Source organism: Trichinella spiralis (genome assembly GCF_000181795.1).
Source record: "Trichinella spiralis strain ISS 195 chromosome Unknown Scfld1557, whole genome shotgun sequence".
Lineage (NCBI taxonomy): Eukaryota > Metazoa > Nematoda > Enoplea > Trichinellida > Trichinellidae > Trichinella > Trichinella spiralis.
In genome coordinates this window covers 1082531-1110042 of record NW_003528496.1, presented here as the reverse complement: position 1 = coordinate 1110042, position 27512 = coordinate 1082531, and the positions used below count along the sequence as shown (strand labels likewise).

Below are 27512 nucleotides of genomic sequence, written 5' to 3'. Positions count from 1 at the left end.
ACTCGGCCCAGTGAAAGAGACACTGAATGTGACTGTTGTATCATACTAGTATACAAGATAGCATAGGGTCCATCGATTAATTTGTTGGCTGGGACACATATTTCAATTAGGAATCTTTGGGGTACCGGTGTATTGTGTACCATTTCACCGGTGAGACCCTCATTTGGATCGTCTTCAGCTGCCTGTGAACTTACCTACCCACCATTGCGAAGATTGACTCAATAAGATATTACTACAGCATATGCGGAGAGAACGCGTAACAAGGTAATTGTGTGATATGTGATACAGTACCTTTGCGTGCATTTCCACATTTACGGCAGCGATGGCATTTATGTGCCGATGCGTCTCATCCGTAGCAGTATTGTGAATTCTTCATATTTCATCCGTATATTAAAAAGAATGAACATCTGTACTGCTGAAATTGTGGAAGGAATGATTTTCTTTTATAAATTTTTAAGTATCACAATGCAGATCGAGCTAGTCGGATGCTTTTTACAACCCTTATGCATAGTTTTCTGAATCAGCGTTGATGCGGGTCATTGATGGCTCTTTACCAAACACAAAGGATACATGGTTTCATCTTTTCCGTTTTGTTTTGTTCTCACTATGCACATTTTGTTCTACTAAATGTATGTTTATTTATTGTTGTTGTTGTTGAATGGTGAAAAATAAAAATCATTATTTTATTTCCTATCATTTTTGTTGCTTTTTCTGGGTTATTGCTATCACATTTCATCTTTGTTGTGGTGCAATAAAATATAAACTTATAAAAAAAGGTTTTTTAATACTGATCAATCTGGTATAATATTCACAATACGTATTTATGAGTACTTCCTTGCAGTGCTTTGGACTGTGCATTGTTGTATGATAAATTTTATTTTGTGATATAATAAAGGTAAAAGTGTCTTGGTGATGTTTAGATTTGTCGATAGTGATAGTTATAATACATAGTAGCAAAAACTCTACGGATTTTAGAGATATATAGATTGTAGTATGTGAATTGCGTGGTATATCTGAATCGACTGTAATTTTGTGACCTTCAAATGCGTACGACTGGAATGCGTTTAATTGCATGAGGCATCGTGGGCAGCGCGCGCTATGCCGGAGCTGTTCTAAACTTCCGTAAGCTGCCGTAGAGCTTCCAGGGTTCAGCCTCTTTGATCGTCCCTTGACCCGCCACGCTGATGGCCTTGTAATGGTTTAATCATTACCGTTGCTGGATTGTTTGTGCAGGCGGCAGTTGTTAGACGAACAACTGGTTAATCCTGCGCGCCACATGGGATTCTGCTTGCCCTTGACTGCGTTTGGCGGCTTGCTGTGATAGTGATCTTCAGGGCAGTGGGTTCACAGCATTCCTGCCCTGACCACGCCCTGCGCACAGAGACCAGAGAGTGTGTTACCCTGACATGATCAGCGCTGATCTGTCCAGAATATCCTTCCCTGTATGGGAGAGTCGCTTTGTCATAGTCTACGTCGGCTGGATTTAGTATCACCAACTTGGGATGGTCGATTTTGGGACAAATTTTCACGATCTAATTTTACTGGTCGTTAAACTCGCTTTCTTATTCGACCTGCAGTTCGTCGTCTTATAGGTTTTCCTTATCTAGTTGCTCATTGATTCAAACTCTTCATTTGTGATTAGCTGTAATGTTTTTTCATTTCATTGGTTCAAATATTCCATTTAGGATTACGTAACTTTAATAGTGGTGATGTAACATTAATAATGAAAATATTCCTAATTTGGGAATTGTTTCAATCAAGATTTATAAGTTTTATCATTCATTGAAATTTTGTTTTTCCAATATATTATTAGTGAAGTTTATACTTTTTAGTGATCGACGTTTTCAATAATCATTTTTATCATCATTATCATCATTTTTATTTTTATCATTTTATCATTAATTTTTATCATTTTTATCGTTATCATCCAGTGGGACAAGCTGACTTTGGAGGATGGTAGACTGGTGGCGGACCTACCAGCCTTCCTTCTGTTCCTCCAGGATCAAGTTGAGCTCTTTGATGATGTGAGAAACACGGAAAATCTGAGATTGGAAGTGGAGCAATCGATGAGTGCAATTGAGAGGCCGATAAGCTCTGATCAAGCTACTACGATGAAGAATAAGCCGGAGGACGCGAGGAGAGAGAAATCAGAATTGCACTTCACGACTGCGGTGGTATGCGTGGAGCTTGGAGAGGCGTGCCCTATGTGTGGCGGCAACCATTTGACCGATGAGTGTTCGCGGTTACTGAAACATCCTGTGCCAGAAAGATGCTGATGTGTGCGCAGGCTCCACCTTTGTTTTGTCTGTCTGCAGAAGGAACATCGCAGAGGGGATTGTCTGAGGAGGAAACCGGGATTGACACGGAATGCGCTGCTGGAATGGGAGGCCACCAATCAGAGCGAGAAACGCCAAAGAGACCCACGGCACAAACGGCAGATGAGAGCGAAGAGCGATGGTCGACAGAAAGAGGGTTCCACCAAGCAGATGCGGTCACCAGCAAGGAGTCAGTGACTTGAAGAGGAGGATGAATCTTCCCCTTGGATGGAGAAGGGTCTGTCGAATGCGATGACCGTGAAAAGAGTAAACGGTCTCCGGGTGAAGACACCTGATGTTCGCCGAGTGCAGCACAGAGTCGCTCCTGTATCAGATGTGGCGCACTCGTCAGGGAAGAAGTTGCAGTTGACTGCCCTATGCATCTCGAAGATCTGCGACGATGCCGTGGCCCTTTGGCAGTGATCTGCCACCGGAAACGTTACCTGACATACCACTGAGCCTGACACCTATCCATGTGTTGATCAGACTTGATGCCTACTTCCAAGTCTTGGGAAGTCAGGAGAGAAGGGGCAGAAAAAACACTCCAACTGCCGTCGAAAGCATCTTCGGCTGCATTCTTTGCGGCCTGACTGCACAGCCCTCAATGAGCAGCGAGGAGACTGCTCTGTTGACCCAGATGGTAGATGACGTCGCTCAGTTACTGCTACGGTTCTGGGAGGTAGGTCTGTTGGGATACTGCTGACCGCCGACGTCTGAATGGAGGATTCAGCGATGAAGCGATTCAAAGAATCAGTCAGTTACGATGGATCGAGAGATTTTGTTGGCCTGCTGTGGAGACCTGATTCTGCTCCCCCGTCAGACAGAAAAAAAGCGGCACGCTTGAAAGCGCACCTAGAACGCGAATTGTGTCTCCCCCTGTACTGCTCCACATGCTAGAATGACAGTAGTGTCACCTTAAGTTGGATCAAGGGTGATCTCCAGAGATGGAAGTCCATCGTGGCGAACCTGGTTCAGCAGATCCTCAACCTCACGGAACCATCCCAGTGAGTGCATTGTCTGACGGCGGACAACCCTGCTGACAAGCTGAGCCGCGGTTGCAGCTTGGAAAAGCTCGTTGGGGATCAGTTCTGGTGGAATAGTCCCACGTGGATTAGGGAGTCTGAAGACCAGTGGCCGCGCACGACAGCACCACTCTCTCCGGAGGAGAGAGAGCTAACGAGTCTTGAACGGAAAGTGATGACTGTGCTTATCACGACTGCGAGAAGACCAGGGCTGCAGAAGGTCATCGACCCTGGCAAGCACAGCAAGATGGAGCGGCTGGTGCGGATCACCGCTTATTGCGTTCGATTCGTGACGAACGCGCGGTCTTCCAGAGATGGAAGGAAGAATGGAGGGTCGTTATCGTTGTGCAAATGGCAAGAGGCTGAGAAACGCGGGATCAAGGAGATCCATGCGGAAGCTTTCCCGGTGTCACGGATCTCTTCCTGACCGAACAGCATGTGAAGTGGAGAGCCGCTGGCTCTACTCGCTCCCTTTGTGGATTCAGAGGGGCTCTTGCGAGTCGAAGGGATCCCGTGCAATCAGTGGAAACTCAGAGTGATCACCGCAACTCTGCCGGGAAGTGATGGCGTCATCCGGTCAGTGCGAGTGCAGACCGCCCGCAGAGTGTTGACTCGTCCAAGCCGATCGCTGGTCCTGTTTGAGCTAACCATGACGTAGTGATGGATGGAGTCCATCGAGCGGGAAACTGTTAAAAATTATTTTGCTCGAGCCTGACAATCTGAACATGCTACCGTATGCCGTGTAAGATGTGTGCGTGTGACGTAGTCACGTGGAGTCAGATTGAAAGCGAGAGTGAATACTGGTATCGCCGTCGATCAGGTGGACTGTAAAATTTTATTCGACGGTAGGTCATATCTACAATGATCAATTAACCGCGATCCGACTCACGTTCCCTCTGACCGCGACACAAAGCATGACAAACCGATAGAAACACACTTTATTGATCGAAAGTGCAGGCAACTCACAACACAATAAATGTACACAAACTCATAAATAGAACGTTTATTACTGACACTACCATTCAGATCACGCACACCTCACTGCCAACTCAGCCGCTCTCTTTCAACCTACGGTAAACTACCGTAATTTGAATTCAGGTACAGAGTCACAGGGTTCGCTACCGAATGATTTCCTACGGTGTATTTAGGGGTTTTCTTGAACAAACTTTTGCTGTTTTACATTATTATCTGTTTCATTAAATAATAATATAATGTGGTGAAATGAGAAATATAATTTTTAAACAATAAAAAATGAAAATTATCAGATTTGTTGAGAAACCTGCTTTTTAAATACGAATACAGTAGAATTTACTGTCTTACGTATTGTCAACACGTAATCTTGTTTGCATATTCATGAGAAGTTAAAATGTGGATATGATATCAATACTGATTGAATTTGCTCATAATTGAATACTATATGGCAAAGCAAAGTTCAGCGAAGCTTGATTTTTTACCAACAGTTTGGTTTATTTTATTTTTTATTGGCATTTTGTAATTACTGATTTTTTAAACAGGAAAATGTTATAATCCAGCATGATAAATTTTTGAGCGGCAACATGGACGCAGATGGTGTGATTGATAATGGATCAGCAACTTTGGATGAACCTGTTTTGAAAACCATTGTAAAATGATGTTTTTGAAATGCTTTTAAATTTAGTGAAATTTATTCTGTTAAATTGATGAAATTAAAATAGGGTATTTCATTTGTAAATAATTTTTAATGATTTACGAATTTTTCAATCCTGTATTTAAGTTTAAGTGTTATTTATGATTCATTGTCTAGAATTGTAAGTATCCCAATATGCAGTTGTCGGTAACCTTTTTTTTTAATTAATTTAATTTTTGTTTTAATAAAATAATAATTAAGTTTCATATAGAAAAATGTTGATAATAATAGAAAAATGTGAACTATAGCTGTTAAAAATTATGCTTTGTTATTTGTTTGAATTTTTTGGAACATTATTTACGTTTTTAGCTACGGGATTTGAAAGCGGTGTCATCAAAGTTACGTGCGGTAATTTTTCCAAGATCAGAAAATCAGCTCATACGTGACTGTAAGTTTAACTGATTGCTATAATTTGTGTTAATTTTTACATTTATAGGGGATTTGTGGGGTCCTTTATTTTTGTGCGTCTTTATTGCTGTGTAAGTTTACGCATTTGTTGTTCGCATATGAAAATGGTTTTATATTTTTACAACAGAATGCTGCATTCTAATGATGGCTCTGGAAAAGAACCAAGGTTTACTGAAGCGTTTGCGATAACTTGGTTTGGTGCTTGCATAGTTACTATAAATATAAAGTTGCTTGGCGGGACAATGTTAGACATGAATCATTTATGTTGAGTTGTTAACTGTTGTAAATGTGCGCTTTTACTCTAGATCTGTTTTTCAAAGTCTTTGCATTTTGGGATACTGCTTATTGCCGCTTTCTATTGCTGTCTCCTTTTGCAGAATTCTTTCTCTTCAAGAATCTTATTCAACGACTTTTATCGTGTTCCTTCGTTTATTTGTAGTTATTGTTTCATTGATTTGGTCTTGTTATGGTGAGTACAGCTAAAGCTATAAGCTACCTGGTATTTTTATTTATTTTACAAAGTGTAGCATGTTTTATTTAGCTTCCATTACTTTTTTATATGGAACATATCCAGAAAGTCGGAAAGCGCTGGCCGTTTATCCACTTTGTTTTTTTTATATTGTCATTGCGTGGTTGATATTATCTTACGTGCATTAAAATTTTTTACATAAATGTAATTGTACTGTTATGTATAAGCTTTAACACAAAATGTGATTCATTTATCAAATTCTGATTTGAAATTGTGTACTAAGGACTGTAGATGGGTTCACATTTTATTTCATTTGCAAAAGTAGTAAAGAAAAAAGCAATTATTTTTTAAAAAGTAGTTTTCAATTAAAGTGAAGTTATGTCAATATTTGCTTTCCATTTGTTTAGCATGTAAAAATATTGAATTTAAACTTGAATATTTATAGTACTGTAAACTATTTAATTTGTACAGTAAACGTTACTTGCAGGGTGTGCTGATTAATGAAATTTAAATGTGGTTTTTAAGAATCATATGTAAAAAATTATTGCTTTGTTCAGAGTAGAACAGCTCCGAAATTGCTTTGAACTATTTGTAGAATGTTACAAAATAAATAATGACTTTTCTGTTTCAACGCTGTACTTATTAAAAATGCAGTCCTCTTTGCAGTGGTTTTGTATGCTGATGATATGGCATTGTAGCTGTCGGTGCATTTTTTATTTCTAATTTAATGAAAGTTTTAAATTTCAATTATTTGTTTGCTTTAATTAGTGATGTTTTGTTTCATATTTAAATCTAAATATTAAAATGTTTTTCGCAAAATTAATTTGAATTGTTAACTTACTTTTTGCATACTTGAGCATGTTGAAGTTGATCATATCACGTATTTTGCAATTTTGTGCTTGAGATAATTCTAATTTATAAAAATTTGTATAATTTTAATAATAGTAATTAGAAGAAGAAATTTTTAATAAAGAATGATTGATAATAATGAAACAATGATCAGTTGCGTGAAATTTTTGTACTGAATTGTAATTTTGGTGCATGCGGCATCTTATTTATCAAATGAATGTCTAGTTGCTGCAGGTTCTTTGCCGAAGTTCAAATTAAGCATAATTTTTCGATGCAGTCCAGAATATCTGTGGGTACCAATAAAGCATGGTTTTCTGTTTGTTGCATACTTTTTTGGGTAACTGTATGGTCTAAATTTTACTATCATTTGACGAACTTTTGGTTCATTTTCAGTTGATTGGCTGCATATTTTTGGCTGTCAGCATTTGGATGCTTGTCGATCCACGCAGAAGAATATCTTTGGATTATGTAAACTTTTATGAAAACGATCCGTTGCTCAGATATGCAGTTTCACTGCTTATGGCAGTTGGTATTTGTCTTGTTGCAGTTGGCTTGTTAGGCTGTTTGGCTGCATTGAAAGAAGCCACCTGTTTAATTGGCTTTGTAAATTGCTCTTCGTTTTACTTTGCAGATTTATAATACTTTCAAAAATTTAGTGTTTTGTTGCAATTATACTTCTTTTGATTGGTCAGTGCATTGTATCAGCGTTGGTTGCAGCTTATTATGATAAGGTTTAAATCTGAAGATTTACTGATCGCATGTTGAGAACAGTATTTTGCAGGTCAATAATCGGCTGGATGGTTATTTATACAACTTAATCCACGAGCGTTATGGACGACAAGCCTGGGTGACTGAATTGTTGGATTCCGTACAGTTTTATGTAATGAAATGTTTGTTTAAAATTTTAAACTTATCCATGTTGTTTTGTTTGATGGAATAAATTTATTTTTAGCAGAAATGTTGCGGCTCAAATAGCTCTGAAGATTATATGTTCAGTTACTGGCAAATTGTTCATAGTCCTGGTACAGTGTATTATGTTCCAGTATCTTGCTGTGCGCAACGTCAAGACGCTTATCCACCGCACAATTTATATCCAATTGATCAACGATGCGTAGAATATACATATGATCGACAGCCAGAAAAAGCAGTACATAAGGAGGTTTGCGCAAAAAGTATTATTTGATGTTTGTTTCAGATTTCAAGTTTTAATTTTTAGGGATGCTATGATAAGATAATGACTTGGATAAATGAAAATTGTCTAATTACATTTTCCGTGAGTTTAATTGGCATTCCTTTTGAGGTAACTGAAATGCATATTATTTTATTTTATTTCGATTTATCAACACTTTTCAGATTATCGGACTTTTCATTACGAAAAAACTGTTCAAGAAGTTAATGAACAAATATCATCCTGTATAAAGAAGATCTGGTGACTATAATTCGTTGAATGTTGCTTTTTTAATAAAATTAACTATTAATTCGTATTTTTATTATTATTAATAATAGTTTTCCACGATTCCAGCAAGTGCTCATCGAATTGCCAGCTGCTCAATGCATGTGATAACAGTTGGTTTCTTCCAGCTCGCACAGTTCGCCTTTGAAACTGACGGAAATTTCGAAATCCAAATCTCTCTACAAATAAAACTTCGAGATTCGAAAATAATCTTATCATTTGACAAAAAAACATACATTGTTCTTAGCGTTCGGCTGCACCTTGAAAGTTCCTTTAACTTCTTCTCCACGTTTGATAGTTATGGAATCTTCCAAGTAGAAGACCGTCTGCTTCCAGTGAGTATAGCGCTGATCCGGAGCTGCAACAATGGAGACAGTAAACATCAGTTTCGAACAATGCTTCTCTAATAAATTAAAAAAAAAGAATCCAAATGAAACACCTGTAGAAAATCCAGTCGCTTTATGACATTTCGTGAAGTCAACGGTAAAGTATGTCACAAATGCCTGGATATAATCATTTCGGCGTGCCGTCAACGTGTACTTTGCATTCCAATTTAAATCTTCTACTCTGACAGTATATAAATCTACCTCCTCAAAGAAACAACAGACGTTCATCATTAATGCATTTGATGATTAAATCAAATGCATGCATAAAGCAGGGTTATTATTTACAAACCTTTAGCAAAACGTTGTCAGTGACAACTTGTTTCGGGTCCACAACGTCAACAAGCGGTTCAGTTATTGCAACTTTTCGTATGCTAGACATGTTAAATCCATATACATTGTCCCACCCTTGACAAAACAATAGTTATAACCGACATTTTAAAAATATAAACGTTTTACAATTAATTTTTTCATCTTTGTATTGTCGATCTTCAATTGCACAAAGAAACAACGATGCGCGATCTGGAAAAATCACTCCATCTGAAGCCTATAAAATTACAAATTATCACTTCCTCAACCAACTATTTTACAAAGTAGACATGATGTTTCCATTACCAGCCATTTGTCACGAGCATATATTACTGTGTTCAACATACATTCGTAGAACAAACAGTATCCCATCCATTCGGAAACAATGATATCGACTTTTTGAATTCCATCAGGCAATTCGGTAACGTCTTCCATCTTCTTTTGTATAATGGTAACAACTAAAATAATGAATAATGGTAACACTTATCTCAAACAATTTTAAACCGACATAATAATTCTCAAAAGTTATCAATTAATTATGTTGTCAAATGCATTGGAAATTAACAACTTGCAACACTGCATAATTCAGTCGACGGAAATGTTGATAAATGATAAAATTATTCCCCACAATTGAAAACATACCATTTTCCAAATTATTAGCTTTAACAATTTCCATCGATTGCTGAGCAATATTCGAAAATTCAATCTGAAAAATATTTTAACATCTGAAGAACCGAACTAAATTTGATTCGTAAAAAAACATACGCCGATAACTCGCGCCGCTCCGGCTCTTGCGGCAAACATAGCTAATATCCCAGTTCCACTACCAACGTCAAGGACAATTTTATTTTTAAACAAATGCTTATTATGATGAATAGCATTGCGGTACGTCAATGTTCGAACGTGATCTTTCAACATTTCCTAGAGAACAAAAAAAATAATAATTAACAAAAAAATACATAACTAATAACCATATCCATTTCGTTGTGATTTGAAAAAAAAAATTTCATTCCACGAATATAACAAGATTAAAATATTCATTTTTTAAATTAATAATAAATGAAATTTTTATTTTTCTTATCACTGTAGTAGTTTGAAACACGAAGCAAAACAAGAACAGAACTAATGCAAAGCAGTGGTAATTTCAGTTACGTAAAAGCGATTTAAAAACATATGCATTTGAAAGAAAACAATGAATAAAGTCACATTAAAGTCTCAATAAATAAATAATTTAAAAACTTCACTTCAAACTTAAAAAAACTCGTGTACAAGCACAAAAAGAAAAAATATTTTAATACCTCGTGAATGCCAAAATGAGCATAAGAATCAAAATAATAATCTCGACTTGTCATTTCTTCTACTGGGCCACAAAATCGATCGTCTGCTTCCAAGCCGTTTGGTTCGGACATTTTACCAATGTGAAATTTAACACTGTGAATAGAGATATTTTTTAATGTAAAAAATAATACTTCAACAAAATAACAATTTAAAAAATAATCAATTTAAATTATGTATTCCACAATTTTACTACGAAATAAGTATTACAACTGCTGCTTACATCCTCAAAAAATGGTGTTTTTTGAAAGTGAAATGCCCACTTTCATATTTAATTAAATTATTCACAGAAACTAAATCGATGCATCACTAAAATCAGCACTAGCATTGTTTAAAATTTTTAATCAAGAAAACAATTTCAAAATTTTCCAAGATTTCTGAAAGTGAAAAAACAGCAAATTAAGAAGAAAATATTTATCATAAGAAATCATAGATAAAAAAATAAGATTAAATTCTTTATAGTTGAATTAAATTTACAAATCAAAGCAAGTTTTAATCAACAGGAACAATAAATGAACAAAACTGGCAAAATACACGTACACTAAGAAGATGGAATTTCTAAACAATGAAGTTACCTATTGTACAGTAGCCTAATGAAGGCTGAAAGGTTAGAAGTTCATGATACTGCTTTTACGTAAAAAGCACTGTTTTACGGTATTTTTTATACATAGTGTTATAGCAAAAAATATTTAAATTATTTTAACAGATATACAAAATAATGGGAATTAAGTTTTGACATATCATTTTTTAGACATAACTTGAATTTGAAAAGCGGCAAACTGGTAAATTGTTTGTCTTGGTTTTTTTTTAATTTTATAAAAAAATAAGTTTCTTCAAACAGGTAATGTCTTTTATCGTAACATTATTAATCTAAAAATACTTTGCATATTTCAACTAAAAATATAGATTAATTTTATTGAAATAAAAAAATGAAGGTTGAGATATTTTAAGAGAAAAGATTTTTTATTTATGAACATTTAAAATATGTTAAATATTTAGATACTAAATTATACTGAGTTATAACTTTTGTAATATATATTGAGAAAAACATTTTTTAACACGCTTGTTACACAAAACTCTGATCATTATGTATCAAATGTTTATAATCTTCATCTTTTGTTGCAAATACTATGCAAAGGTCATAATATATTTTAAAAGAAAAGAGAACGTAAAGCATTACAGTATATCAAAATGCAAGTCTTTTTCCAAAGATTCGAATTTTTCTGTTGCAAACACTATGCAATGGTGTTTAGTATTTAAAAAAATTACAGTAGCTTCATTCTTCACAATTTAAAGAATTAATTACGCTGAAGGTAGGCTTCAGATTTTAGCTGATTAATTTTGATTCGTCTTTTATTCTGCTGCTTCTTATACTTTCTCTGTTTCTATGTGCAGCTCTTTTTTCATTAAATCAGAATAGATTGCTTTTACTTACTGTTATCCTTTATTGGAGCTTTCTAATCGCTTTACATATTATGTTTTTTGTTATTTAAAATGATGCTCGCGTGTTTTACAATTTTCAAAATATAAGTGAAAAATTTTTTTTTGTTTTTGAAATTTTTTCAAAAGTGTCTGTTTTAAATTGTTAATTAAAAATGTGCATGCTTTAAATATTTTTTATCATTTCGTTTAATATGAAAACGTTGTTTACAGTTCTATTTATGGTTTATTAACACAACCTCTTTTTTCTTATCAAAAACTGATCTTGTTAATTGTATTTATATACATTTATTGGAAATTCCACGAGAAAAGAATCAAGATTTAAAAGAACGTTCAATAAATTTATTTATTTATTTATTTATTAAGTTCAGCTCTTTAAGCAGTGGGCTGCAAAAGTGGCAAATAAAGCGTGCCATTCTTCATGGTAAAGTTTTATTTTTTGAATTTTATATCTGAATGGATTAGTTGATTTTTTAATTTCTAGTGGTAAATGTACCCTGTAATGTGAGATTGCATTTATTATTTGAAACATCACTTTGACTCTGAAAGCATCTTCAAGTGAGTTTTGAAATTTATTAATTTTAGTACCATTTCATCTTAATATAATATAATTAGCACACTGTTCCTTGAAACATATTTTTATAAATGTTTACATTGTTGCTTAAATAATTTTTTTCCTAATCTGTATACATAGCTTTGCATATTTGTCTCTGTGATTCAATACATCTCTCCTTGATAACAATTAACAGCTAAAATTATGGAATAATTGTTTTATTTTGTTTGTTTATAATTTAAAGTTTAAGATCGATTTTTTGCAACGTTTCTATGGCTGTTTTTTGTCACGTAAATTATTCTAGCATAACTTTTGAAAATAATGAAGTGTTAGAATTTATAACTTTCTTATTGATTGAAAGACTTGGTGTGTGAGCAGTTGCGTCTTGATTTTATTGTTTTATCTTTTTGTTCGTACTTTAATTGACCTAATTCCTAATTTGCAATCATAAATCAACAACCGATAAAAATGTATCAATCCTTTGCTTAATGTCAAATGAAATGTATCTACCTTGAGAAAGCATTCTTTTTTTTATTTTGCACACTGCTAAGAAAATTATTCTTTTGTAAAATTCATATGAATGAAAATAAATAAAAAAATAAAGCTTAATTTTTTTTGCATTAGCAATTTATCTTTAAAATTAAACATTATGAACGTTTATAATTTGTTAAAATTATCCTTAATGAAAGTAAGTAATAATATTATGAATCATCTAGCTGACAGAAGTTTGAAATTTCACTTTGATAATGATTATGTACATTTATTTTAATAATGACTTTGGGGGAAATTTGTTAAAATCAATATTTTTAAATAAAAATGATGTTTTATGCTATTTTTATATTTCATAATTTTCACTTTATTGGATAAACATTTTGAATTGTTTTCAGTTAATTTTTTAATCGACATAAACATATACAAAAAACTGCCATTCAATTTATAGTGTTCGTTATTTTAAAATAGTCAATGTTGTGAGAAGTTAAATTTTGAATTTAACCTGCTTTAATGTATTACGGTAGTATTGGTGATAGCTTTTATTTTTATCATTTTTTGCATATGTTTTTGATCCGTAGTATTGATTTATTAACTTTGTCATCCTCGATGTGAAATTGATATTTTATTTGCTTAAAATTGGAAAATGGTGAATTTAATTTGCATAACTTCTTGTTTTTTTCATCTTCATTGCAATATCGATTGTTAAGATGCTACATCAGTTTGTAAAGTATCAAAAACTGAACTTGTGTTTGAAATTGACGACATACTGTTGCAGTGCTTTCTTCTGACTTCCGTAATATAATATTTATTTTTTCACTGATTTAATTTGAAAAATAATTTTTTAGTTTCCGTCTTTTTTAGATTTCATGAAAGTTGAAGCTGATTGACAAATACGCCTCATGAGGTTGGTGAATTAATTCATCATTAAATAATATATGCATTTTTCTTTTCAACAGAAATAATCGCCTATTTAAATATTAACAATTATATGTTGATAAAAATTTTACAGTACGTTTGATTCATTGACACTTTGTTGTGATATTTAAGTTTGGTTAGAAGTGAAAATCACAAGAAGAAATTTCAGCGATTTCTCTTTTAATTTGTATAAGTATATGCTTTTCGCAATTTTTCAAAAGCGCCATCTGTTGTTCATAAAATTACATTTGTTATTATAATTTAACATTTCAAATTGCACATATTATTATTAATTGATGGGGGATCATTTCACAGCAAGGCAAACACTGTGAACTATTTGGCAAGGCATTCGTTGTAAATTACTGTAACCTCTTTTATGTTACTGTAGCATTAATGCTCCTAAACTGTAATTGTTATTTATTTTTAATTAATAGATTCAATGCATTTTTTTGTGCATAATTTCATTATTTGCGCAAGAATAAAAAAATTTTGTAAATGAAAAACATCTATAAAAAAATACGCATTTTGTTAAACAATTTGTTCTAGATGTTTGCAAGCAAAATCTGATCGTTCAATTAAGCGAAAATTCTTTTTTTTATTTTTGTTTAATTACATATTATAAATATGTTATATTTTGGGTCGTCTACTTTTGCCAAGTTAGCATTTGCGTTGCTTATTTTGAAACTATGAAATTTCTTTAAAGTTTTTTGTTTAAATATTAAAAAAATTGTGTAATATATTTTCACAATTCGAAAGTTCAGTTTTTTTTTGTATTTGATGTTAAAATAATTGTGCATTTTATTATGAAATAGACAAGAACTTGATACATTTTTGAGTAAATGCTGGACATTGGTGTCTGCCTGCCTATCTTCTTAACAAGTGCATGCACTGTCTGTTAATGTTGCTGCATGTTTTTAGAATTGATAGCACATGATTATGCATATTTGCAGAATTATTGTTTGCAGTTGTTTTATTTTTTTAAATTGATTTCTTTATTTTCTAAAAGTGCATATTTTTGTAGTTTTTGTGAATATTATAGCAAGTATTTTACTCGATTGCAACGCTCATGAACACTGTACTTGCAAGGAATGCAGTGAGAGAGTGAGTGAATTGTACGCTGTTGCTCTGTTTTAAATTATCAATTCAAGTATTGCAAAATGTTGATTGATTTATTTGTTTACTTAGTGGTCCACTTTTCAGATAAATATTGTTTGCTGATTAGCAGATTTGTGCATTTTTACGAAACGCCAAATAATTTATTTTCCATTTGAAATTGCCGTTGAACGGAAACTTTAAAATTTACATGCAAACGCCTCCTCCACCGGAATAAGTATATTGTTTTTCAATGGACAAATATGAATTTTTAATAAAAAATATTTTTCTTTTCCCAGTGAAAGCATCGGCAGTGAAATGTGAAAATGAACAGGCAGTGAATGCTGAACGAGAACAATATGTGGAAAATGGCCAAAAGTGCGAAGAGCAAAATGCACCCCGATTAATCGATCTGCTTGTGCAAGTTCACTATGACAATGATAATTTGTTGATGGTTTCAACGGAAAGAAATGGCACCATATTTTGTGGAGTGTTGCTCAGCATGCAAGTCAGGTGAATTATGGAAATGATGGTGTTTTGAAAATTTTGTAATTTCCTTTATTTCTTTTTATTCTACAGTAGCAATGAGACACCGTTCGGCATGAATGCGAGCAAATTTGAACAGTGGAAGCAGATGTCCGCACAGCAGCATCGCGATGATATTTGTGAACTCAAAGAAATCTCTTCAGTAATATCCAGGCAGACATCCGAAGCGGCCGATACGAAGCCGTCATACAGTGAAACGGTGAACGATTTCAGAAGGAAATTAAAATGGCGTACAACTGATCACTGGTCGATGGCTAGAAAAAATAAATGGGGAATGAGGTGAGATTTTTGTGTTTTTCTTTTTATGCGCGTTCAAATTTGCAATTTTTCAATTTGTACTCTTTTCTGTCTCATTGGTTGTGCAAAAATCTAATCCTATCGCTTAAATTCGTTCTTTTTTTCATTATACGAATTATTTTTGTTTCCAATCCAATCAAACATTCGATATATATACATTTTAAATCTTCAATAATAATAATAATAATAATAATAATAATAATAATAATCCGATTTGTTGCTTCATCGACCATTTTCTCAGTACAGAAACAATTTGCTTTACTTTTCGATTAACTTTTCACTTTTATTGCTAATTTCATCAAATTATTGTTGTCATCTTTCACATTCACTCCACCGAATGTTGCTAATTTAAAGTGAAACGTTTTGAAAATTTCAAAAATATCCGGCATTCAATTCATTATTTGAAAATTTTTTAACGAGTTCAAGTCACAGTCGGTTGAAGAGAAACGCTACATTGTCTTTCTGCAATGAATGAAATGGGAGTTGTTGTTTTTTGCTTACTCTTCAGACATTGAAAGTGTATATGTAAATAGATAAGATGGATAATGAATAGTGAAGTTGGAAAATAGGTCGGCCTTTTGGAATGAATAAAATTTAAATTTATACCGTATTATGTAGGGTTCATTTGTTGTAAAGGAAAAATTCTAAACTGAAACGATGAGTTTTTCTTTTCTGTGCAACTTAAGCGTTTGAGAATCTTTGCGCAAGTTACGAGAATTTGCTGCGTACATGGTGTATTATTGGTTTATTGCCCAGCAAAAATGTATGCTAATTAATAACTTTCGTTAAACAAGACTCCCGTTTATGCATATATTTTTTTTACTCAACAGAAAGCTATTAAAAAATATTCCAATTGTTTACTGTTAACAGCTTCTTTTTTACAAGCGGCGGTTAGCTTCATTCCCAAAACGACATCCTTATTCGAGTTTTCACCGAAACTGTTTCTGACGAGCAAAAAAACTGAATTTAAATTGCTTGCTTTAAAACATTTTTTCATTTTAAAAATTTCTCTTTTTCTCATATCTCTATTTATTGTCAACTGAGAATATTTGAAATTTGCATCTTTTGTTCAATTAGCACAGATTAAATTGCCTAAAATAAACAAATCCTTTTAAACATTTTGCAGAAAATGAAAATTGATTGATTAATTGACATTATTGATAATGAAAAATATTGTTGAAATTTTTATCAGATTTCCATAGTTGCGTAGCGTTGTTTTTGTTGTACAGGAGGCGAACACGTGGCGTGAAACGGTTATTGTTGTGCATCAAATGCCAACAGCAAGAAGCGAACACGTTCAACGTTGTTAAAGCTGCTGGCAAAAGAAAGTCGACAATAATTGAAAGTGATGATGATGATGATGGTAGAGCGAGAAATTTGACCACAATTTCCCGGTTAAGCGGTTCGCTTAAGTTCACAGCTTCAACTTCGGTTGCGAACAAAAAGCGTCCACGCAGCCGTATCAATTCCGGTATTCAAATTAATGATGATGATGATGATGATGGTCAATTGGCTCAATCTGCAAACAACGTTAAATTGGAAACAAAGCAACCGTTGTTCAATGGAACCGAGCCGAGCATTTCTGGCAACAAGGAGAAAATGGTCGTTGCACCGTTGACTTTAAAAATTTCTTACGGTAAACGCAGTCAGAAGAAAACGACTGTCATCAAGCCGAAAAGTGCTGCAGTAGTAGTTTCAACCGGACGATTGACCGCTGCCAGTGAGATTGCTTGTTTTCGTGCTGCTCTGTGCAAAGAAGCATTCACCATTGTTCTAGGTAGAAGAAACGGTTCCAAATCGCAAGGTATTATTGAAATGGAAACTGACCACCAGGCTGTGTTGTCTTCTGTTCAGCCTTCTTCCTCTGTAATTGACGATCATTGCAGTGGTATATATACATATATATATATTCGTTTATTTATTCCATGATGAAAATATATCAATAATCGATTAACTGTTACAGTATGCAGCAGTAGTAGTAGCAGTAGCGACGGTTCACAACACCAGGTAGGCGATTTGGTTTGGGCAAAGTTGAAAGGCTATTCACCGTGGCCGGCAGAAATTTGCTCGCTAAATGAGCGTCGAATTCGCGTCCGATGGTGTGGTACGGCCGATCAGACCAACTCGGTGCCGTTGTCGAGCGTTGAAAATTTCCAACAAAAATTCACCAATTATTACAACCCTTCACAAAGGCAAGAATACCAACAGGCGGTGGCCGACGCCCTTGTCAAAGATCTGCTCGCCGGTCTCAACGGTCTTTGCTATTCGAAGCTGTTATCGCCGGATTGTCGAACTGAAATGCTGCAACTGTTGCAGCAAGATCGACCACAAACGGCCACAGCATCGGTCAACTGAATCAGAAACAAATTTCATCTATCTATCGTAGATATCTAGATGTAGGAATGAAGACGAAGAAGAAGAAGAAGAATATCGACCGCTCGTCAAAATTCAAACTAAACCCAAAAATCCCCCAATTGAAAATCTACACAAACTTATTGCTTATTATTATTATTCTTATTCATTTAAGCATTGTTGCTGACGAATGTATATGTTGAAATAAAACTTGACAATATTGTGTGGTTGGGGATGTTTATACTTGTGATTAACAGAATGTTCCACCTCAGCAACAACAACAACAACTACTTACTATATGCAGTGTGACTGAAGCACAACTTACTACTTTTTGTTCTTTAAACAATTGTCTATTATTACTAACCGACATGACAACACCAACAAAAAACTTGCAAATCAAAAAAAATTTACTGACAACAACAACAACAACAACAACGTATTTATTATTAGTACTATTATTATTATTATTGTTGTTGTTAGTGAATAATTGAAATTATTATGATTGTTATTACTTAAAAAATACGTACAATGAAGAAAAACAAATATCACAACTCAAGTAATAATTAAAAAAACAATATACGCAGCAGCTTAAGTTAGCGATGACGATTTTTCATCTCGATATTAACACTACCGTCAGGCCGTTTGGTGCACTGAAAATCGTCAGTACTCAAACCGAACGGTTGCAATAGAACATTGCCCAATTCTTTCATTGTATCAAAAGCCTGCGCTTTCATCTTTGCATTTCGCGCATCAACTGCACGTGACAATCGCTGAAATACAATGCACAAATTATCTCACTTTTTTTTAAAAAAATACACATTAATAATTTCATTAAACGAACAACAGACCGTCACTGATCGGGCAACTTCACTGTCGGCTGGATCAATTTCATACAGTCGCTTGTAATCGTCCAATGCTTTTTCCAAAGTAGACTCTTGCATTTCATAAAGTGAAGCTCTGCGCCGTAGAACTTTCACATAATTCGAATCACATTCTACAGACCAATTGCATTCTTTTATTGCTTCGTCATATTTTTCCTAAACCAATAAAAGTGTCAAAAAAACTGCATCATTATCATTATTGCAGTTTCGTATGATTTATGAATAAATAAATTTTCATTCAATACCATTTTCATATAACAAGCGGCTCGATTGCCGAACAAAACTGAACGAGTTGAAGCAAAACTTGTTGGACATATTCTCAATGCATCTGTATAATGGCGCAGTGCACCTGAAAAATCACCGTCTCGAAAAGCGGCGTTTCCATCGATTTTCATTTGAATCGCTTTTTCTTGTCGTTTCTGAAGAAAAAAAATTAATTACTACTTTAATTTTTTTTCAAAATTAATCACAAAATATACCAATTTCGTTTTCTCATCCATATTTGCTTCTTCCATTTTGAGAAATTCTACAGCTGAATTAACGTTTTCGTCCATTTTATCAATCACATCATTGCACAATTCCTTCTCAATAGCAAAAACAAAATTCAGTAAAATAAATCAATTACAAAATATTATTCTTTTCCTTTGCAATTTACCAGACATTTAATGCTTGATTCATTTTCGGCTGATTTGTTTTGTAACTTTAGCCAAGCATCTAATTCGCTTTCACCAATATTTTCCACATTTTCCATCTGCAAGCTTATATTGTCATATAAAACAATGACTTCGAAGCATTTCAAATATTTAACAGCAACAACTGCGCTACTAAACCACAACAACCAACTTACAGTACGAAAATTTTACTCAAAAAACATTACTGACATTACAGATGAGAGAAGGATTATTGTTCATTATCATTTTTCACACACTTCTCTTGCACATTTCCGCTGTAAATTAACGGTTCCGTTTCCTGTGAAACAGGCTTTATTAACAACAAATTCTGCTTGTTGTACTTTTCCAACGGCTTCCCTTTAAACATGTTCCCATTCAAATCTAAAGCGTAGTTAAAGTCCGTTGGCGATTCCAAAGCTTCTTCAATTTTCTCATCCAAATTCTCATACGTTACAAAATGTTTTGAATTTTCCTTAAAAATAAGCAAACGATTCAACTTTCCATATAATTAATTAACATGTTCATTTACAATCATCTCCAAAACTTCTTGTTCTCGCACAGCATGCTTTTCTTCGTTTTCATTCAAATGTTGTTCAACTAATTGGATAATTTCCTCTTTCAATTTTTCTTTCTCTGCTTGGAACTCCTTCTCCCTGTTCGCCAAATATGAAAATATAAATTTCAATAAAAACAACTCACCATTACCTCTTTTCCTGTTGAAGCTTATTAAGTTCATCATTTTTCAAAAGCAACTGACGAAATTCATTTTTTATGCCAGTTACAAAATTTTCATCTTCCGATTTAAGCATCGATCCAGATAAACGATCACGATAATAACGCCTAACAGTTTTAGACAAACATTCCACCTTAAAAACTTTAAAATAATTATACAGCTAAAAATACCTCACAGATTTCAATGCATTCATATAAATATGCCGTCTCCAGAGCATTTCTTTAACATCCTCTGGATCTTGCCAAGGCACATGTACAACCCTGTAACGTTTGGATTTGGCAGGTGGAAGAATTGGTGGTTTGCTATAAAACAGTTCTTTCTGAAAACAAAATTTAATAATAAAAGCAAACTTTATTTTATAATATATTTACCCGGGCTTTGATGGCCTCAAACTTATCATTCTTTTATAAAGTAGCATCAGTGATAAAGTTTTTGCTTTTTTCAACAACATTACTACAATTTCAGATCTGAAAGTAAATTTACGTTAAAACAAGATATTACTGAAAAAAGGTTTCTACTGAATTTTACTTTCTTCACTTGATCTATTTAAATGGAATGAAAATACAAACTAAACCATAAAAAATGAAAATATCAGGAATTCCAGAAATACATTTTAAAACTACTAAAATAAAGAAAAAATACTGAAAAATATTTATGTACAAATTATATGGTAAATTTTCAAATAAAGCACTGTTAAAAATTCATAAAATGATAATATCACATCATTTAATAAAAAAATAATACATAAATAAAACAAAAGTCAATAATATAAAGTATATAATGCTTAGAATCTTCAAATACAGCATACACACTTTGCATAATCGCCAGTTTCGCAAAGTCAAAAATTCTCGCATAATTGCTTTTCTACAGTATTTCAGAACTCCATATTATGATTAAGTACTAATGTATTCACAATAATTATTTCATTATGCAAAATGGTAAATGCGCTTGCAATAAAAAACACAATAAACAGTCTCATTGTCTGCTGCTTTTTTGAATATTTAGTTAAGTTTAGATTGAGTGAAAATAGTAAACATTCAGCAGGTCGATTCTGACATCCCCCGTTTTGTGATTGGCTGTTTGCTGATAGGTTGTAGTGCAGTTGATCGGTATTGGTAAATGACTTCTCTTATTTTATTAGCTAATCATTGTAATAAGTGATTGGGTGAATAACTTTGGCATTTGATTAGCTAAGAAACTTCGGTCTATGATTGGGTAATTGTTGTTTATCTACGTTTTTCTAAATATGGGTGCACTTCCATTAAATTACCTTAAAAGGTTTGCCTTATATTATTAAATTACCTTTGTTACGAACGTAACGACACCGACCTCGTCGGTGTGACCCAACCATGGGCTGGTGCCCAAGGGTTGCTGGTAGAGCATGAACAATACCCGCGCACCGCTGGCCAGATCGCTATCTTGGCGTCTGGCGGCACCGGGTAGGGGTCAGAAAGACCCCATGCGGCGACCCAGATTGACTGTTGCTCACGAGACAATGGCTACTTACGCCGTAACGCCAGCAGCGGGCTTATAAAAAACTTGGAGAAGTAGTCCACAGAACGTCCAACGCCAAATGACCATCGCAAGATCAAAGGATCTGAATCGTGACAGTTTAATAGTAAGCCGACGGTAATTTAGATCGGCGCCAGAGATGGCGAGCGCCCCCAGCGGTGAGTGAGCTGCTTATTGGCAGTTCGAGCGAGCCACCCGATGGGGCTGATGACCCTGCGCGCTATATATATGGCCAGGAAGCGCGCCGCGTAGGAGTAGAAGAAGTAGAATAGTTGGCTGTGTTGGAAGTCTGCGCGGAAGTGTTGGAAGTCCTGGCCGTACTGGAAGAGGCACTGGCGGCAGTGTTGTCCGATGAGAAGAGTGTTAGCAGTATGAAGAGAAGACGTGTTCGCAGTACTGGTTGGCAGTATTAGCAATATTCGGAAGAGACGAATCGGAAGTGTTGGACGAACCGAGTCGAAGTGCATACGGAAGAACGATCGAGCGAGGGACTCGTACGTACCGTAGTGGAGGCATTCGAATTACCGTTAAGGACAACGGTAGTAGCTCGGGTATTCGTACACTTCGAGCGTCCAGTCGAAGCGGATCGTGGTAGCGGAGACAGTGAACCGGAAAACGCCAGCGAAGGAGATCGCCGTCGATAAGAGTTTCGGTACCCTGATCGCAGTCCACGCCGTGGAAGATTACATCGGACCCACCCTATTTATACAGTCCACTTACGTTTGGCCTAACGAGCGAGCGTCTGGCCGATTAGTACTTGAGCATCAGATTGCCTGTTGCAATTCTGCTCCTAAGATTGGTCCTCCGAGCCGGAGTCGAATCAGCGACTTATGGATAGTAAATACCATGGCGTCCGCTGCGAAGACACGGAGTAAGAAACTCGTCGCCCTCAAGGATCGGTTGAACCGGTTGTTAGCAGAACTGGAGGAGTTGTGCATAGGATCAGCCGATGCCTATGAGGTGGAGGAGCAGGTCTTCCTGATGGAGGAGACGTTCCGGGCCGCAGATGCACTCCAAATCGAAGTGGAGCTGGATTTGGAAGGAGAAGAGCGTCAGGCCGCGATAGACGACTGGGCGGCATGTCGTCAGCACTACCGAGTGGGGAAATCTCGAGCCCGCGCCAGGATGGTCGAGGCGCGCGGAGAACTCCCCATCTGCAGTGACACTAGTAGTGCGGGCAGGCCGGCGGTCCGGGCCGGAAACGGGAGGTTGCCGGAGGTGACTCTCCCGAAGTTTTCAGGGAAGGTGCTAGAATTTTCCTCCTTTTGTGCCCAGTTCGAGGCCAGTATCCATAAACAAAGTGAGCTGGACAATGCCATCAAGTTCACGTACCTGTTATCCAGCAGGGAAGAGACGGCGCGGAGCGCCATTGAAGGAATCCCGCTCACTCCGGAAAATTATACACAGGCGGTCGACAATTTGAAGGCGCGTTTTGGTTGGCCAAGACTGGTGATACGCGAGCATCTGGCGGCCCTGTGGAGGGCGCCAGCGATTCGCGAGATGACGGCGCGGGGCATCCAGTCACTGGTAGATGAAGTGACGAAGCACTTGCGTTGTCTCACCGCACTGGACAATGATCCGTTCGCCGGCCGCTTCCCCATAAGTGAGGCTCTGATGCCGATGTTGCAGGATAAGTTTCCCCCTGCATTGATAAGGGCCTGGGATACGAACATCGGGCCCGACGCAGCAGAGGACGAGGACAACCTGCAGAAGTTTCTGGAATTCGCTCAATGGCAGGCGAGTCTGCTCGCCAAGTCGAAGAGAGAAGACACGAAACCATCTGCAGCAAAGTCAGAGCAACGGACACCCTCGAAGAAACCGTCGCGTTCCGAATGGAAGTATGGGGATCGCATCAGGTCAACCGCGGCCGCGTTGGCGGTGGTCACCGCTAGGAGCTGCCCGTTCTGTAGCGGGGAGCATAAGGCAGAAGAATGTGAGAAGTTTCTACAGGCGGATCTGTCCAGGAAGAGAGACGGTGCGAACTAAGGAAGTCTGCTTCAGGTGTTTGGAGATTGGCCATCTGGCGAAAAGATGTCGCGAAGGGCGCCACTGCGGAGTGGACGGATGTCGCCAGCCGCATCATAAACTCCTTCATCCGTCATCGACTACGGAGTCGGCTCGGTCTCCGGGGTCAGACCGAGCCCACCAGGGTATTTTGCCCATGCAAAGCACCACCGGGAAAGGTCTCCAGACTGCCCCTGCTTGCGCTTATGGGCCAAACGGAAACCACGTGGTGGTGAATTGCCTGCTGGACACCGGGGCCGCAATCTCCTTCATCCGGAAGGACGTGGCGAAAGCCCTCGGGCTCACGGGACGCTTCACGACCCTGGGAGGGTTTTGTCAACCCAGTAGTCAGCTTACTTTAGATATTGAAAGAGAAATTTAAACAATTTACACAAAATGTATAACCACAGATATTTATTTTAAACAAAATTGCAATTTTTTAAAATAAAACATAGAAAGAAAAACAATAACTCTTGTGAATAGGAGCGAAAGAAAGACTGGCAACATTAAATTCTTCTGCAAACTAGAAACATTTTCAGAGAACAGACAGTCAAAATCAGAAAAGTGTTTCGATGCTAACATTCAGCAACCACCACTCCTAGCTGAAAACTGTAGCTGTAGACAATTTACCAGTTTTAGATTTTCTCTTTGTACTTGAATAGCCTTCAACTAGCCTTCATCAGAAAAATATCTGACAAACAGAAAAGAACCTTAGGCATAAATCTTATTTAATTGTTAGCTAAGGAGGTAATTTATGTGACAAGTGAAAGCAACTGTTGGCTGACATTTCTTTTGAACAGTATTTTTGCACTCGCATGGATAAATAAAAGTGAAGCACTTTGGAAGCGAAAAAAAAGCGATGAACAGCACCAAGCAGAAAAGCTGTAAAAGCTGCTTCAAATTTACTTTGCAGTGGACATCGCATTGTTTGATGTCAGCATTTGTGTGTGATTAATAATCTTCTGTCAACATCAACAAAAGGCATTGGTGCCACAGAAATATCAATCAAAGTTGATCTTTAATTGTAGATAAAATGAAAAATGAAAACTAAATGTTGTTTCAAAATGATTATTTAAAATGGAATTTAAACCGTCAAATGTATTTTCCTTTTTGGTCTTGCGTTTGAATTCAGTGCTTAGCATTCGAGGTTTGTTAGCTGATGAGCGAAACAAGATCAAACATCATCATCTGAAATTTGCCTGCTGAAATTGTGATAGATACGGCTTTCTGGACTGGACGGCAATGAACAGAAAATGGACGCGGAAATGGATTCTGGTATTACTAATACTGGAGTAAGCGAAAAGTACACTACGAATCAGGAAATAAAATGCTGCTGGGCATAAAGCTTGACGCAGCTAAGTGAGCTAGACAAATCAACCGGAACGGTGCATAAGCTATTTATAGAAAATTCAAGACTGCAAATGCTATTTTATTATGTGAACAATGAAATGTAAAACTGAAGAATCATTAATGTTGTTGACTAAGATAACCACTTATTTAAAGCCATATTAAAGTATTGCAAGACATCTTGTTAAATGCTCTTAACAACATACACAAAAAATATGCAAATGTAAAGAAGTTAAACATTAGTTTTAAGCATATTAACTTTGTTATTGTTATAATTCCTTTTACGTATTAAAAGGTAGCTAACAACATATATTAAAAGCTGTGTTTAAAGAATAGTAAATGCTTTTTTATGTCCATATAAAGTATTTTAATGGTAATGCACCATATTTGGAAAAGGCTTGATAAACAACAATTACCCAATCCTTGATCAAAGCTTAATAGCTAATCAAATGGCAAAGTTATTCACCCAATCACTTATCATGATGATTAGCTAATAAAATAACAGACAGCATTAGCAAATTACCAATCAATCGTGTGCAACCTATCAGCGTAGAGCCAATCACAAAAAGGGGACGGAGTTTGGGGAAAATGGGACGCGGATGAGTTTAGACTAGCCCAAAAAAACAAACTTATATGAATAATTCTTTACCATTTTAAGGAAAATGCTTTTAGTTATAATGTGGAACATTGTATATTTGTTTTTAGACTTTGAAAATGATGCCTTTAAAAACTTTCTGCGTTTTATATTTTACTTGTTAAGAAATCTTTAGTTCAAACTTGAAGATCCCTTTTGTAGATAGATTGTGTTTTTGTTTATAACCATCCAAAGCAATGAATGTTGTTTTATTCAATTTAATTCACTTTTAATCGGTTGAATCAAGAACGGGGAATAATACAATAGTTGAATAGCGGTTCGAAACGTTTGCAAGGCTAACTTTCTTGCTTTTCTTCCCTTCTCCCTCCTCACTCTTATTTATACATGTTGGTTGACCTCATTCCGCGTTTGATGGCTCAAATTTCCGAGGAAAAATCCAATTAAAATGGGTTGTTTGAGCAACCGTTTAATCTGTGTGGCTCCGGTGATTGGAACAGCCGCGCTGTCAGAAACATTTCATTTTTGACAAGTTGTCAGTAACTGATCCCCGAGGTTGTGGCAGGTATGCAGCACGGACGCTGACCCTTTGACCGTTTTATTGCCATTCCATTGTTCACCGTCAAGAAAAACAAGGGTGTCAGTTTACATTGCGTCACCATTGTTTGGTTTCAATAAACAGTATTTTGATCGTAGGAAGTTTAAAAATTGATGAGTAGGTATGAAAAAAAGATTTCTCAACATCACTGATAACAAAAGATTAGCCAATCTCTAATCTAAAAGAACAAAACTGAATAATCTATGGATCGCACAAATATTTCTTTTCATATACCATAGAAATGCACAAGGCACAAATTCAAACAAGGATATTTGCGGTCTGGAATTTTTACAATGCTACAGACAGACGTGTAGCGGTCTTCTGCTCCTTCTTATTACCGTCATCAAGACGAGTCATAATGGGGAGAGTTAAACGTTTATTTCTCAACAAAGACAGCACACCGACACCGATCAAAATACACTAACTGGTCTTGTTTACTCACTTCGAACTCTCACTTTGCCTTCCTTGTTCGATCCGCTTCTAAATAATCAGTGTTCCGCAGAGTTCCTTCTATGTTGATAGGTGGCGCCTCGGCTTGTGATCTATAATGATTTACCCGTAATAATAATTATGACTATTGTGTAATTTCTTTATATCTTTCCATTGATGCCTGCTTATTTGTAACCCTTTACAGACGCTTTCTCAAATGGATTCATTGTGTGACCAAGGCAGTGAACCCCATAATACTGTTCACTCTCAACAATGGGAATGAAAGTTATGGTAGCAAATGAGAAATCAATATATGTTTTATGCTTGCTGACGATGATAATCAGCAATGATCATATTTTGGCAGAAAATATGCAATGCTAGAAAAAGATAACGTTCCTACTTATGATAAAGTGAACTTGAGATGAAAAATAATTTTTTCTTTCAGTTTTGTTTGGTAAAATGATTTCAAAATCCAACAGATCCTTTTTGATCTGGAATGTTCAACATTTGGCTATCATCGTAATACAACAATTGCAACTTGAATGTTTAGTCAACCCAGATGTCGGCTTACATTAGATATTGAAAAACACATTTAATACAGTTTACACAAAATGTATAACACAAATTTCTATTTTAAACAAAATTCCAGATTTTATTTTTTATTTCAATGAAACATAAAAAGAAAAACAATAACTCTTGTGAAGAGGAGCGAACGAAAGATTGGGAAAGATTAATTTCTTTTTTCGAAATAGAAACATTTTTTCTGAGAACAGGGCAGGTAAAATTCAGAAAAAGTATTTCGATGGCTAACATTTCACGAACCACCCCTCCCTAGTTTTAGCTGGAAAA

At 35.7% G+C, this 27512-nt stretch overlaps 8 protein-coding genes across 8 annotated transcripts; 5 read left to right on the top strand and 3 right to left on the bottom strand.

Moving 5' to 3' along the window:
* The first annotated feature begins 1444 nt into the window (after nt 1-1444).
* Nucleotides 1445-2276, top strand: Tsp_04805 (hypothetical protein). Its single transcript, XM_003369342.1, has 3 exons — nt 1445-1547; nt 1833-1840; nt 1932-2276. Exons 1-3 carry the CDS (start codon nt 1445-1447, stop codon nt 2274-2276), a joined length of 456 nt encoding a protein of 151 aa, XP_003369390.1.
* A 439-nt stretch (nt 2277-2715) lies between these two features.
* On the top strand, nt 2716-3018 carry Tsp_04804 (conserved hypothetical protein). Its single transcript, XM_003369341.1, has one exon. It carries the CDS (start codon nt 2716-2718, stop codon nt 3016-3018), a length of 303 nt encoding a protein of 100 aa, XP_003369389.1.
* A 4140-nt stretch (nt 3019-7158) lies between these two features.
* Tsp_04803 (putative tetraspanin-17) lies at nt 7159-8148 on the top strand. The gene is made up of 5 exons (XM_003369340.1): nt 7159-7332; nt 7386-7460; nt 7511-7597; nt 7682-7888; nt 8083-8148. Exons 1-5 carry the CDS (start codon nt 7159-7161, stop codon nt 8146-8148), a joined length of 609 nt encoding a protein of 202 aa, XP_003369388.1.
* Nucleotides 8149-8277: 129 nt separating this feature from the next.
* On the bottom strand, nt 8278-8947 carry Tsp_04802 (protein arginine N-methyltransferase 1). The gene is made up of 4 exons (XM_003369339.1): nt 8858-8947; nt 8622-8772; nt 8419-8585; nt 8278-8361 (listed from the first exon to the last, which is right to left on the bottom strand). Exons 1-4 carry the CDS (start codon nt 8945-8947, stop codon nt 8278-8280), a joined length of 492 nt encoding a protein of 163 aa, XP_003369387.1.
* A 191-nt stretch (nt 8948-9138) lies between these two features.
* Tsp_04801 (protein arginine N-methyltransferase 1) lies at nt 9139-10283 on the bottom strand. The gene is made up of 4 exons (XM_003369338.1): nt 10173-10283; nt 9640-9795; nt 9517-9580; nt 9139-9332 (listed from the first exon to the last, which is right to left on the bottom strand). Exons 1-4 carry the CDS (start codon nt 10281-10283, stop codon nt 9139-9141), a joined length of 525 nt encoding a protein of 174 aa, XP_003369386.1.
* Nucleotides 10284-14628: 4345 nt separating this feature from the next.
* On the top strand, nt 14629-18120 carry Tsp_04800 (putative PWWP domain protein). The gene is made up of 7 exons (XM_003369337.1): nt 14629-14756; nt 14810-14939; nt 15001-15214; nt 15281-15526; nt 16774-17264; nt 17322-17432; nt 17508-18120. Coding segments are annotated over exons 2-7 (1455 nt in total). The 5' UTR covers nt 14629-14756; nt 14810-14938; the 3' UTR covers nt 17900-18120.
* Nucleotides 18121-18489: 369 nt separating this feature from the next.
* Tsp_04799 (tetratricopeptide repeat protein 1) lies at nt 18490-21035 on the bottom strand. Its single transcript, XM_003369336.1, has 11 exons — nt 20994-21035; nt 20553-20567; nt 20357-20500; nt 20154-20314; nt 19966-20101; nt 19706-19920; nt 19433-19535; nt 19257-19361; nt 19023-19196; nt 18745-18933; nt 18490-18666 (listed from the first exon to the last, which is right to left on the bottom strand). The coding sequence occupies exons 1-11, from the start codon at nt 21033-21035 to the stop codon at nt 18490-18492; spliced, it is 1461 nt and encodes a 486-aa protein (XP_003369384.1).
* Nucleotides 21036-21754: 719 nt separating this feature from the next.
* Nucleotides 21755-24079, top strand: Tsp_04798 (zinc knuckle protein). Its single transcript, XM_003369335.1, is given in 3 exon segments — nt 21755-21799; nt 22240-23633; nt 23644-24079. 3 exon segments carry the CDS (start codon nt 21755-21757, stop codon nt 24077-24079), a joined length of 1875 nt encoding a protein of 624 aa, XP_003369383.1.
* The last annotated feature ends 3433 nt before the right edge of the window (nt 24080-27512 follow it).

Coding starts and splice junctions, on each gene's coding strand:
- Tsp_04805 (XM_003369342.1), top strand. CDS start 1,445: ATGGGAGAGTCGCTTTGTCATAGTCTACGTCGGCTGGATTTAGTATCA.
- Tsp_04804 (XM_003369341.1), top strand. CDS start 2,716: ATGCCGTGGCCCTTTGGCAGTGATCTGCCACCGGAAACGTTACCTGAC.
- Tsp_04803 (XM_003369340.1), top strand. CDS start 7,159: ATGCTTGTCGATCCACGCAGAAGAATATCTTTGGATTATGTAAACTTT. Junction 7,333..7,385: donor CCACCTGTTTAATTGGCTTT/GTAAATTGCTCT, acceptor TCAAAAATTTAG/TGTTTTGTTGCAATTATACT. Junction 7,889..8,082: donor AAAAAGCAGTACATAAGGAG/GTTTGCGCAAAA, acceptor AACACTTTTCAG/ATTATCGGACTTTTCATTAC.
- Tsp_04802 (XM_003369339.1), bottom strand. CDS start 8,947: ATGTCTAGCATACGAAAAGTTGCAATAACTGAACCGCTTGTTGACGTT. Junction 8,586..8,621: donor AGCGACTGGATTTTCTACAG/GTGTTTCATTTG, acceptor TTAATTTATTAG/AGAAGCATTGTTCGAAACTG. Junction 8,362..8,418: donor AGCCGAACGCTAAGAACAAT/GTATGTTTTTTT, acceptor TTTTATTTGTAG/AGAGATTTGGATTTCGAAAT.
- Tsp_04801 (XM_003369338.1), bottom strand. CDS start 10,283: ATGTCCGAACCAAACGGCTTGGAAGCAGACGATCGATTTTGTGGCCCA. Junction 9,796..10,172: donor CTCATTTTGGCATTCACGAG/GTATTAAAATAT, acceptor TTTGTTCTCTAG/GAAATGTTGAAAGATCACGT. Junction 9,333..9,516: donor AGCTAATAATTTGGAAAATG/GTATGTTTTCAA, acceptor TCATTATTTTAG/TTGTTACCATTATACAAAAG.
- Tsp_04800 (XM_003369337.1), top strand. Junction 17,265..17,321: donor CGGACGATTGACCGCTGCCA/GTGAGATTGCTT, acceptor CCATTGTTCTAG/GTAGAAGAAACGGTTCCAAA. Junction 17,433..17,507: donor AATTGACGATCATTGCAGTG/GTATATATACAT, acceptor TAACTGTTACAG/TATGCAGCAGTAGTAGTAGC.
- Tsp_04799 (XM_003369336.1), bottom strand. CDS start 21,035: ATGCGAGAATTTTTGACTTTGCGAAACTGGCGATTATGCAAA. Junction 18,934..19,022: donor CCGCTTGTTATATGAAAATG/GTATTGAATGAA, acceptor TTATTGGTTTAG/GAAAAATATGACGAAGCAAT. Junction 18,667..18,744: donor AAGTTGCCCGATCAGTGACG/GTCTGTTGTTCG, acceptor ATTGTATTTCAG/CGATTGTCACGTGCAGTTGA.
- Tsp_04798 (XM_003369335.1), top strand. CDS start 21,755: ATGACCATCGCAAGATCAAAGGATCTGAATCGTGACAGTTTAATA. Junction 21,800..22,239: donor TGAATCGTGACAGTTTAATA/GTAAGCCGACGG, acceptor CAACGGTAGTAG/CTCGGGTATTCGTACACTTC.